The sequence below is a fragment of the Ooceraea biroi genome, chromosome 1 (assembly GCF_003672135.1).
Source record: "Ooceraea biroi isolate clonal line C1 chromosome 1, Obir_v5.4, whole genome shotgun sequence".
Classification (NCBI taxonomy): domain Eukaryota; kingdom Metazoa; phylum Arthropoda; class Insecta; order Hymenoptera; family Formicidae; genus Ooceraea; species Ooceraea biroi.
Genome location: NC_039506.1, coordinates 2,105,416 through 2,118,348, shown reverse-complemented (window position 1 = coordinate 2,118,348; position 12,933 = coordinate 2,105,416). Strand labels below are relative to the sequence as shown.

Sequence of the window (12,933 nt, the reverse complement as noted above, 5' to 3'; positions counted from 1 at the left end):
GAGAATTTAAAATTATTTTTTTAATACAGTATTTTTATGTTGTTTTTAATTTAATACATAATTTTTTATACTGTTTTCTATTTTTTAATTATTTTAACTAATTCTAATCACCTATATTTTTTATTTATTTTTGCACGAAGAATCGTCTCTTTTCCGATTGGGTACCACAAATTCAGCCGCTCCTTGCGCATGAATCATGCACGACGCCGTGGCGCCAAAATCTATTGAATTTAATTGTAATAGACTCTAATAGATGGCACCATTTTCTCGAATTACGCGTACCATCTGATGTTTATTTTTCTAAATAAAAATTTCAATTAGTTGCAAAAAAACACCGTTACGAATCTTTATTCGATAAAGAAACAAAATATGGGCAGTAGAAGAACTCAAACACAAAATTCTATTAGTTCAAGGCATTTATTTTTTACAATAAATGTTTATTCGTTAAACATTACATTATCTCTGTATCAAATAGTAATTTGCAATATATAATGCGTTAGATGTATAAAACATTAGTTATGCTAGTTATCATTAAAAGACTTGGATGCCGGCAAATTTTCTCCGAACAAAATTTACTGTCATTTGACTTAAAAAGTTTATTCTAATAATGTATACAACAGAACATATGCATAAATCTATAATATATATATAAATATAATAAATATATATGTATATATAAACATATATATATATATATATATATATATATATATATATAGCACAATTTATTAATAAATTTATCTACTTCACATTATTAATCAATTAATACAAACTTTACATAATTCATATGTATTATAATTAGCATGCTGCTAATTAAATACACCAATTGCATTGTACTCAGAACATGGTAGCTAGGTGTATAAACTTTTCCAGACGAAACCTACGTACTTAAATTTCGGTGGGTTTAATTCGTAAAATTACAGGAACACTTGTGCAAGGCAAAATCCCTAATTCTGTAACGAAAGCAGTAACTAGATCAGCAGGCGTCACGTCGTACGTAATGTTTAAAAGATTTAAAGATTGCTTCGTTCGCCAATTCGAGAGCACAGATGTCCTTGAGTTACTGCTGGATCGATTATTCACGAGTTCGTCCGCTTCACCTGGTTCACGGAGGAAACATCGAACGAAATAAATATGTGCAATGTATGAGAAAATGTTGGTAATAAGAAAATAATAAGAAAGTTAAGAACGTTGGATTGATAATTTTTGAGAAATAATATATGAAATGTACATAATCCAACCAATATAATTATATAAAACAAATGTGACTCTTCGGAATGCAATAATAATAAGGTTCATTTTTATGCTTACCCAATTCGTTGTAGACGATGGAGTCGGTCTGCACTCGCTCGCATGACTTGTGCGTCTCGCAAGCTACTAAAACTGGCACATTAAAAGATTTCGCTATCAGAGCAACTAGTGCAGTGCCGGCTCTCGACATTATCGAGCCATTAGCAAATAACGCGTGTGCGCCGAGAAAGACTTTGCTGACCTGGACAGTGAAATAACTAGCTATATTGGCAACGAAAGTGAAAACCGCTTAAACAATTAAATTAAATTTATTTTAAGAATGTAGTCTTTAATATTTGAGAATGGCATCTTTGAGATTTATGACGCGTGTGCGGGAATACCTCTGGCATGACGAAACTAAGTGCATTGATGAGTATGTACGAGCTCTCGATTCCATGTTTCGCTAAGCGCCTCAACAGTTCTTTTCCTTCTAGCCACGGTCTGCCATCGACCACAATGACGCGGAATTTCTTGCCCGCATCATGTGCATCGATTAATATCTTGCAAATCAAGGACGAACTGAAATTTATCATATTTTTTTAAAATTACATTTTATATGTACAAATGTATCAAGTATAAAAATAATTGTACACTGTATTGCACTCTTGAGAATAAATTCTTAGGAATAGAAATGTCAAGTTGACATTTTCATATGCCGTGTGCATTTGTCTTAATTTTAGATAAATTGTAAATACTCACAATCCATACGTTAAAATAACATTTCCATCTGATATTTTTCTCTGTATCGTTAAAGATATGGCTTGATCAGCCAGTTGAATTTGCTCGCTAATATAAGTATCTATTATATTTTGTAGCTTGTTTTTCGCCTGGAAAAAATCAAATACATACAATAACTCTCGTGAATCCTCCCTTATTCATATTATTATCAATTTTATTATCCAAGATATTAAATAAGGCGAACGAAATGTTGCCTTACCTCGTCATCTGACAACGTGGACGGGAACTGTGTCATCTGCCACTTGAGATGACGCATCGCATTGTCCATTGAAACGGCCTTTGGTCTGCAATGATGCAGATATTCTAGAGATTCTTTTAAGGTGACCTCCAGGCCACGAACAAAGTCTGCCTGCACTGGTTTCTCAAAATCTCTGACCACCTGCTTGACAGCAGCCAGCAGCGCAACGCATCTCGCATTGCTGCCCACAACAATTTTACTTGCATACTGGACACCCAACCTGACTATCGCCGGGTGTATACTCGAGTTGATAGTGGTGATTTGGACTTTTTTAGAGGACTGCTCCCTTTCGTCATACAGATGTTTGAACAAATTCATTTTGTGAGCATCCTCCTTTGTTGCACTGATTTTCTTTACTTTACACTCAGACACTGTCTCTTCTGGTTTAACGGCTTGCTTAACCGGTTGTGATTGAACGTTGCTCTTCGCTTGTTGCTGTTGCTGCTTCACAGCTCTCTGTTCCTCCTGTTTAGCCCTGCGTTCTGCACGCAATTCAGCCTTACTCTTCTTCTCGCCTTCAGATGGTTCGTTTGTCTGAGTAATGTTTGAAGATGAGACTGCTTCTTGCTTAGACACTTCTCTTGCTACCTTCTTGCCTTGCACGTTTACTGCGTCCATCGTATCCATAACAATCTGCTCTGACACTTTATTACTAGTTTTCAGTGATTTATTTTTAACGTTATCAATTCTTTCGGATTTGCTGCTCTTTTCCTTCGCCTTGTCCGTTCTGACACAGTTTATACTCGCCTCTGGAATTTTATTATTGGTTAAAGAAGTCACGTTGCTATTGTTGTTTGCTCCATCTGTTTTGCTCTTTGCTGCCTTGGCAGCGGCCTTGGCGGCTTTTTTCGCTTCGCGCTCCGCCTTGACCTCTTCCCTCGTTTTCTGTGTTAAATTCGATTTCCCATCTGGCTTTTGCGAAGACATCTTCGTGTGTTCGCTAAAACTAATAATTCGATAACCTTAAATATCGTTTCCTCACGTGGTCGCGTTTTTGTTAAATAATCGATCTACAAGAAATCTACAGTGTTATTTATTAGTAAGTTTAAACAAATGTGCACGTGAATATTTGAATTGATGCATTGTAATCTTGATTTCCAAGATCGTCGATATATTACATCAGACAAACGGTGAGTAAGGTGAGCAATAGAAAAACTCTGCCAGATGGATTTCCTTAGAGTTGTAAATAATAAATATACCTTTTGTCATATATAATTTGCTGTATGCTATTACAGCAAATAAATGTGCAACAAGCTGGTTATTCCTGTTACAGAAAGTTGTTTGTGGATAACTTTGGTTACATATGTTCACAGATTCACCGCCATAATGGAATTTACTATGCCATCTGATAGAAAAAACTGAGTTACGAAATGTATTTATATCATTACAAGATACAGCAGATTTCATCCAAAGTTGTGGACTATATGTATGTATGTAACGGATAAAATATTTCAGGTATAATTTCTCTAAGGGCCAGTTCCACAAACTGCTAACCAGAGATTAATCGATTCTCTGTCTCTTCTTAGATAATAATGTAGAAAAAGATAGGTAATCTAAATCTCTGGTTACCGATGTTTGTGGAACTTGCCCTAAGGCCCGCTTCTACAAATACCGTTTAACTCACTCTTCGTCCTTTTCTAACTACCTGCCTTAGAAAGAGACGAAGAGTGAGTTAATCGACGATTAAATTAACTGGACTTTGGTCGAAGTGGCCCTAATTGAATTTCTAAATCTTAAATTTTGCTTCTTTGTCGTTAAATTCAACTGGACAAAAAATTAAGTCAATGGATTTTCTTTTTTTTTTATTGTAGTTCCAAGCTTCAAAAAAATGTCCAAGCATATAATATTAGGTAATTATTTTTTTTGCGCAGCAGCTTCATCTTCACGCTGATACGATTGCAGCAATTCCTGCTTCTTCGTTGCAATTCGCTCAGCTCGACGTTTTCGCGCCTCTCGGACCTTGGTGCGCCTCGCTTCCGCTTGATCCGACAGCATCTCGGCACGGGCTTTTTCCGCCTTCTTTTTGTGAATGAATTCCATCAACACACGCTTATTCTTAAACACGTTTCCTTTAGCTTTCATGTAGAGAGTATGGTACAAATGCCGGTCGATTTTCTTCGTTTCCCGGTACTTTTTAAGTAAGCGTCGGAGAACTCGCATGCGTTGAATCCATAAATCCTATACAATGCGAACAATGCAAATAAAGTTATTAAAGGAAATTATTAAAAATTAAAGGATTGATTAAAGAAATATATGCGAGATCTGTACCTTCTGCGGAGTACGCGCGTTTGCTGTACCCTTACGTTTTCCGAAACCGCAATGGCGACCTTTACGTCTAGCTTCTGTGTTCTTACGAACACGAGCCCTTGAATGTACAGCTACAGGCTTCTTAATGATCAACCCATCCTTAATCAATTTTCTGATGTTTTGCCCTAGAAGAAAGAAAAACAAAGTTGGAATCTTGGAACTTAATTAAAGGATTGATAATAGTACTGAGAAATAAAAAAGATATCAGATAATTAACTTAAATTTATATAAATGAAGATGGAACTTACGCGAATTTGTGTTCGCTATTTCATTGATTTCATTAGGATCCAACCAGACCTTCTTTTTGCCGCATCGCATAACAGAGGCTGCTAGCCTCTTCTGTAGCTTCAACGAGCTGCAACGGGGAAATTACTAGGTTAGGTTATGTCGTTAGATCTCATCCATTTTATACTTGCACGTGGTACGTTTATTTAAAAACTGTGCGTTTTGAATGCGTCAATACAATCGTATTTATTAGAAAATAATCTTTATCGTTACTGCAACGAAAGAAAACCTCTATATTGTCAACAGTAAGTCCATGTGTTCGATAAATCGCGAGCAGTGAAACCACATGACAGAGATATCTGCCGATTATCCATTACAAATCGTGCTTATACGTAAAAATATAGAATAGAAATATAGAATAGAAATATAGAAAAATTTTCACGAGTAATTTTTATGAGAAGTGCAAGCGCATTTAATTATGATACTTGTTGAAATAATATATTAAATTAATTGCGAAGCGACCAACCTCATCTTGTGCAGCACTCACAAAACGAAAGAGAAAAAGAAACTAATGGCGGATCTTGCACTTCCGTCAAGACACATTTAAGGCCCATATTGCATCGCATGAAAGACGCGCTCGTCCAATGATCTGATTGGCTGTTGAATAGTGATAATTTAATATTAGATTGGTGCAAAAACAGTAATTGCGGTTATTGTTATTCAACTTATAGCAAAAACCGCAATTATTTTTGCATCAATCTAATAGTTCTTTTTCTTGAAAGAGCACTAAAGTAATTGAAGCATGCGATCGAAGTGAACAAATCTGGAATCATGATGTCTCTGAAATAAAACAGAAAATTAAAATAAATAAAAGTGTCGCGTCGCGTCTTGATTTATTTAGCTGATTTTTGTTCGAAATTTATGTGCAATGATGAGGAATGATAACTCATGGACCCCTCTACTCCATTGACGAGTTCATGGCTAGAATTTTACGCCCTCTGCTCTAAATACTCGCGATGGGCTTTATTTATTTACTATCTGGCGTAAGCTTCTTTAAAACTTAATCTTGTGAGAAACATTTTTTTACAACTGTAACTTACATCACTTCTGCGATGTCAGAAGGTAACGTCGTCCGCGATAAGTGATCGCTTTTTACATGAAACGTGTTACATGTTACGTGCCTCGTAATGATGCAACCAGATAACGCGAAGTGTGTTTTCGGAGTTCCTTCAGCAATATGATGTCGGTAACGCGGCGACAGGTTTTACTTCGTGGCTTTTATTATGCAATTAATGTGATTGCCATGCAACGAACATTTGCGAGACATTTCTCTTACAATTGTTCTCGTATTGCAGTATTTGATGTTACTCGTGTTTGATCGGTTAGAAAAAGAATAACAACATTGCTCGAGGCACTTCCGCAACATATAATTTTTTCTCTCTGGCTTTTAATCATTCTTGTATTTAATTTTTCCTTTCTTTTTTTCTTTTATCCATGCCGATTTTGTTATAATTTCCTGATGGAAAACTCTTGATTGAAGGACATGATTGATTAGTATAGGATAGAACATAAAGTTTTTTAAAACACACATATTTTGTTTTTGAAATTGTTGGAATATTTTGATATATTAGGTTTTTAAAGTGTTACATATACATGTAACATCATTTAAAAAAAATAACAAATGTTCTTTAACACTTTATTTGACAGAAAAATAATAAACGGGAAACAAATTACCCACAGCAGCTATGTCCAATGAAGAACGCTTGAAGAATATTCTGTCAGATTTGGGGAAGGCAACCTTGCGGGGTATTCGAAAATGTCCCAAGTGTGGCACGTACAATGGCTCGCGTGGCCTCTGCTGCAAGAACAAGTACTGCGATGTAGTGTTCAAAGAACCTGGCGAGAAACGAAAGATGTTCACAGAAGCATGCAAACTTATCACAGGCTCATCGGCACAGGTATTTTCCGTACGTGTCAGGGATAAGGGGCCTGATCACCGTGGTCTTGTACAACTGCCACTGATAAACAATTCCGTTTCGAGTGACATTAGCACATTCATCTCACAAACCACCGCATTATGCTTTGTGGACAGCTGCGAGAGGAGTTTTGACACTAGTGTCCTCAAATGTCATGTGAGTGTCTCGTATTTTCCGTTGCAACACCTTGTGCTTGTTGTATCAAATAATTTTTATAATTATTTTGATTTTTAGGAAATAAATTACTCGGATACTGTGACTACATGCCAACACATTCAAGCAGCACTGAAATGTTATGCGGAAGCACAGCCGTTGACCGTAAAAAATTCTATTCTGTTGTCACTAAATGTAAATAATGCAATGAAGCAAGAAATATGGTCGTTAGCGACGGATACTAGTGGTCCCTTAGTACAAAGAGTTTCAAAGAATATAATGGCAGTGAAATGTAAGGCGTCTTCGAAACATCCACTAGGTTACCTTCATATCTCTTTCGTTACTAGTAAATTAAAGGATAGAATCGAGCATCGTTGGTTTTGCAGCTGTACCGAGTCCAAGGTAAGGTAAAACTTATGTGTAGATAACATCTTCATAAAATTTGCAGTTCCATTAAAATTTAATGAAGCATCATCAAAGTGATGTCAACTTCAATAATTTTGATAAAAATATTATAATGCACAGAACACATAGTATGTTGGTAAAGGGTCAGAAATTCTTAATGAAACTTAACTGTTGAGCCACTGTATTTGATTATTAGCTAAATTATTGTAGCTGTATTTATTAATACAAAACGACAGTTAATTTTTAATTATTGACATGATTCTTAATGTGACAGGAAATGAAGACAGGAGGAGATGAAGCAGAGAGCATTTTGTCACAACCAAAGTGTGCACACTTTTATGCGTGTATGTGTGCTTTCGCTAGTGATCCAAAGCTGACCGAAGAGTTTAGTTATTACGTAAATTTAATAGATTTTATAGATGATCCGCTGGCAATTGTACGGCAAAATAATGAAGAGGACAAAATTGTTGGAATTGGTACGTGTATTAGATCAAATATTTGTAAAGGCCATAGCCGGATAAGCATACTAAAAGTACCCCCGGCGAGTTTTGGAACGACACTTGGACTGTTATTTTGTCATTATAACAAAAACATTTTCTCAAAATTTCAGTCCTTTAATTGTATTATTTCTCGAGTTATTGAAAAAAATGCGATTTTCAGTTTTTATTTTTTTCTTCCATAGATATTATAGATGGACTTCTGTCGATTTTTTTAAAAGACTTATTAATATAAGACATAAAAAAAACTTTTTTTCATAGTTTCCGATTTAAAACTCCATTTACAAAAAAAATAATAAAATTAAAAGTAACTTTTCCGAAATGTTCTCTTCGAGGTACAATCACTAAACTTTCACAGAAAACTTCTCTTTTATGAAATTGTTCTCAAATTTTTTCAATTTTTTCAAGTTGGTGCAACATCATGAAAAAAAATAAAAATCAATTTTTTCCTTTTATTTTTGCAGTAAAATAGAAAATTATTTATTTCTCTCAATACAAATATAGTTATAATTATACAAACAAGATTCTAGAAAGAATTTTTATACAAAAATCATAATTTTTATCGAATGTGATCAACAAATTAATTTTTTATCAGTCTTCATCACTATCTTCAGTAATTACTACGGTGCTACCCTGTATCGTAAACAGATGGCTCAAAATTTCAGCTGGCTTATTATTTTTGCTAAATATCTCGCATAAGTAATATACAGCTAGGGTGTATTACTAAAGGTGTTACAAGCTTATATTTTTAAAACTAGATGAAGTATGAAATTTTTGTTTTCCAGCAAATAGTTGGTATCGAAAATAACATCATATGATGAAGTTAGTTTTTTCCTAGGTGGAGTGGGTAAAGTCACATCAAGGATATTTTGATTTTATAACTGTCGATATATATTTTTTATTGCGTACGATTGTAGCCCGTCTCCTGACGAGTAGATTGACCACAAATAGTTATAATAACAAAACAAATAGAAATAACAAAACCAAGTAATAAATCCTTAGCAAATGTTCGAAATTAGCGCCATTCAAAAACTATATGTCGACAGTTATAAAATCAAAATATCCTTGATGTGACTTTACCCACTCCACCTAGGAAAAAACTAACTTCATCATATGATGTTATTTTCGATACCAACTATTTGCTGGAAAACAAAAATTTCATACTTCATCTAGTTTTAAAAATATAAGCTTGTAACACCTTTAGTAATACACCCTAGCTGTATATTACTTATGCGAGATATTTAGCAAAAATAATAAGCCAGCTGAAATTTTGAGCCATCTGTTTACGATACAGGGTAGCACCGTAGTAATTACTGAAGATAGTGATGAAGACTGATAAAAAATTAATTTGTTGATCACATTCGATAAAAATTATGATTTTTGTATAAAAATTCTTTCTAGAATCTTGTTTGTATAATTATAACTATATTTGTATTGAGAGAAATAAATAATTTTCTATTTTACTGCAAAAATAAAAGGAAAAAATTGATTTTTATTTTTTTTCATGATGTTGCACCAACTTGAAAAAATTGAAAAAATTTGAGAACAATTTCATAAAAGAGAAGTTTTCTGTGAAAGTTTAGTGATTGTACCTCGAAGAGAACATTTCGGAAAAGTTACTTTTAATTTTATTATTTTTTTTGTAAATGGAGTTTTAAATCGGAAACTATGAAAAAAAGTTTTTTTTATGTCTTATATTAATAAGTCTTTTAAAAAAATCGACAGAAGTCCATCTATAATATCTATGGAAGAAAAAAATAAAAACTGAAAATCGCATTTTTTTCAATAACTCGAGAAATAATACAATTAAAGGACTGAAATTTTGAGAAAATGTTTTTGTTATAATGACAAAATAACAGTCCAAGTGTCGTTCCAAAACTCGCCGGGGGTACTTTTAGTATGCTTATCCGGCTATGGCCTTTACGCTAATATTCTCGCTTTGTCGTAATTGATACAAAATTTCAGATCTTGATAGTTTGACTACAGATGACACCGACACGCCTCTTTTAATTTTTCGCGACGATACTCTAACTGTGCAAAGTTTAGACGGAAATAGACTAGATTTAGATTCTATGAATCTAGATTCCTCGATTTTGTCGCATGTTGACAATATTGTTGAAAATATAGAAGTAGAATGCAACAAGCGCAGTTTATTGGAGGATAATATAATATCACAAGTAAGACACACAATATTTTCCTTATTAAGAAATTTTCGAGAAAAGAAATTATGAAAAATATTCAAGCTAAATGCATTATTATATGCAGGTCCACAATTTAGAAGTAATTGACCAAACTGGTGTTCAACTGGGAGAAGGGAATACTATAAAAATATTGGACGATCAAGCGACAATTGATACGAAATATAATGTACTTGAAAATCAATACATACTAAATGATAATAATATAAAAATATTAGATGCAAATACGTTAGAAGTTCTTGATGCAAATACGACGGTCCTCGACATAACTAACGCGGAGCTCGTCGAAAATAATGCTATTTTAAACAGCAATGTTCAAATCATTGACGAAAACGCAATTGTACATTACGATAAGATAAATCTATCAAATCCTGAAAGTAAAGCGACGCAACCGGCAATCTCGACGAAACGAAAGAGAGACGATAAGTCTGCCAACTGTGGCAGTACGAATTTGAAGTCTATCGATCCTAGAAAAATGAAGACGAAGTCACAAATCCTGAAGAAGTACCAAACCACTTGCGACGAATTGGACGAGGCGAAGGCGAGTCTACCGTTCATCAAGTGGCTCGCGTCGATAACCGAGCGGATCAACCAGACGATGCATTTTCAATTCAACGGGAAGCCCGATCCCCTGGTGTTCCACGTGCCGCAGATATTCTTCGACTGTTTGCGCGAACGGATATCCTGCGGCAGCAAGAAGAAACGCTTGCCGAACTCGACTACGGCGTTCGTTAGAAAAGACGGGGTACCATTGGGAACGTTCATCAAATATACGTGGCAGATCACAAATATCTTGCAGGTAAAAAGTATCTTCGAGACACCCGACATACCTCTGGAGATTACGAGGAGTTTTGTGCAGAACGCCGATGGCACGTATGAATTATATAAACGAGAGGAAACGGAAATAGATCGTTATAAGAAAACGAGTAATAATGCGCTCATCAAACCATTGGAGTTGAAAACATATTTAAAAGTGGGTAAGTGGATTCGGGACCTAGAGAATAATGACTAAAGCTTGTTGTCAATACAGAAGACGGATTATTGATGGAATCTTGTTTTATATTTTTTCCAGGGAATACCTCTCCAAATCAAACCGAACCCACGCCTTTTTTGATAGAGTGGATACCGGATATCTTACCAATCTCGAAAATTGGCGAGCTTAGAATAATATTTGAATACGGACATTATAATTACAAGAAGCGAAACGAATCACAAATGGAGGATAATTGTTTATTATAAACGCGATTAAAGTTTTAAAGTGGATGTTTCTGTTATAAATCGTTCGTGCGAATGTTATCAAGTTTTCACTTTTTTACCACAAAAAATATTTAAATGAGATGATTCTCTCTCCTCTGAGAGAGAGAGAGAGAGAAGGAGTAACGACAGATATTAAACGTGTGACACCTAATCTGACTGTACGTCATGAGAGTCACGAAGAAACTTGATGTCAGAATTTAGATTGAAATCTTGTTAATGATGTTAAGCTATTTTATGGTATTTAAGAAAAAATTAATTGAATTATACAAACTTCCTAGAGAATAATATTAATAAGGTTTTAAATTGGTAATTTTCAAAGACTGATGTAATATTTGCGATTAAACACGAGCATAATACGACTCGATCGTGGGAACCAATCTTGTTTTAAGATTGAGAGATTGCTTTTGCCATTGTATTATTCTATACCATTTTACAATGTTGTGCACAATTATATAACTTAAACTTATATAACTTATTGCCACATCGCTACTGCTTTGCAAAAGTATTCTTTATATTATATATTTTAATTTAACTTGACCGGGTAAAATGTTATTGATCCTATCACGAAATAATGAATCATGAAATAATACGTTAATATTAATGATAATTGCGTTGTTCACGCGTAGCACTTGAAAAACGTTACGTTGCAACATTTGACATATATGTGATATGTAAAATGTACATGTATATATTTTACGCGCGCCGTTATGTAAAAAGAGTGTATTTATATTATTTAACAATATATTAAGTCTGTTTTATGAACATCTCTGAACTTGAAAATAAATTATAACAAACATTTAATAACATACATGAAAAATACATTGCATGTATGTAATTACATAAATTATGTATAATAAATCTATATAAACATATTGTACATTTTCGCATATTAAATGGTTATTACCATTAATTCAATTTAATTATTTTATAATCATTTCTATATTTTAGTAAAATATCTTATAATTCATGTATGAAATTCGCACTGGTTCCATTATCGTTCTCCCGTTTTCTAAAAATATCGACAGATCTCATATCGCGATCGGTGAAAGGTGTCACGACGCGGTTGAATCGCTCCGCCTTTTCCGCGTCTATTAGCGTCCAAAAAAGTGGCTCTTGCGTGCGAAAACGTGCATCGTGCATGTCTAAAGTGTTTGTCATAATGCGTGTACGCGTATAATCGCTTTCGTGCAATTAATATCATGATTATATTAATATCGATGATTAATTTCTGTATGCGAAATTGAGATTAAAATATCAAAATAACTCAGATTTTATTTTTATGCAAATAACAGTTCCGCGGCGCGTTGCATCTGCGATGCGACAATCGATCTCGCGGAACATCGAGAATCGCAGTCTGTTAATCGATATTCAAATGGCGGTCACAATTACGAAATGCATTTGGCGGACAAGTTCACGTTCCGTTCGCTCTATATTTTTCTTGCAGTAATTATTGTCTAATAGTTAATTCCGCGCACAAAAATGATTACTAGTGACGACATGAAATTCTCTCCATTTGTTTTCTGTTATTTTCTCGCCGATCTATATTTGTCCCGGAAGTGGCTAACATCGGATTATAGTAGTATATCCAATAGCACTATTCTCGGTCGGCTTTGATGTATACGTACCACGAAATGAACTGTGCATGCCTG

The 12,933-nt window shown here is 34.3% G+C and overlaps 3 protein-coding genes across 3 annotated transcripts; 1 reads left to right on the top strand and 2 right to left on the bottom strand.

The window, feature by feature from the left end:
- Nucleotides 1-713: 713 nt before the first annotated feature.
- Nucleotides 714-3,691, bottom strand: LOC105280298 (translation initiation factor eIF-2B subunit delta). Its single transcript, XM_011340728.2, has 6 exons — nt 3,466-3,691; nt 2,228-3,212; nt 1,990-2,117; nt 1,632-1,809; nt 1,312-1,492; nt 714-1,100 (listed from the first exon to the last, which is right to left on the bottom strand). Exons 2-6 carry the CDS (start codon nt 3,191-3,193, stop codon nt 889-891), a joined length of 1,665 nt encoding a protein of 554 aa, XP_011339030.1. The 5' UTR covers nt 3,194-3,212; nt 3,466-3,691; the 3' UTR covers nt 714-888.
- Nucleotides 3,692-4,051: 360 nt separating this feature from the next.
- LOC105280297 (60S ribosomal protein L19) lies at nt 4,052-5,418 on the bottom strand. The gene is made up of 4 exons (XM_011340726.2): nt 5,325-5,418; nt 4,822-4,928; nt 4,535-4,698; nt 4,052-4,444 (listed from the first exon to the last, which is right to left on the bottom strand). The coding sequence occupies exons 1-4, from the start codon at nt 5,327-5,329 to the stop codon at nt 4,121-4,123; spliced, it is 600 nt and encodes a 199-aa protein (XP_011339028.1). The 5' UTR covers nt 5,330-5,418; the 3' UTR covers nt 4,052-4,120.
- A 356-nt stretch (nt 5,419-5,774) lies between these two features.
- LOC105280296 (uncharacterized protein C2orf42 homolog) lies at nt 5,775-12,199 on the top strand. Its single transcript, XM_011340725.3, has 7 exons — nt 5,775-5,920; nt 6,506-6,930; nt 7,009-7,329; nt 7,607-7,808; nt 9,795-10,006; nt 10,095-11,004; nt 11,100-12,199. Exons 2-7 carry the CDS (start codon nt 6,544-6,546, stop codon nt 11,264-11,266), a joined length of 2,199 nt encoding a protein of 732 aa, XP_011339027.2. The 5' UTR covers nt 5,775-5,920; nt 6,506-6,543; the 3' UTR covers nt 11,267-12,199.
- Nucleotides 12,200-12,933: the final 734 nt, after the last annotated feature.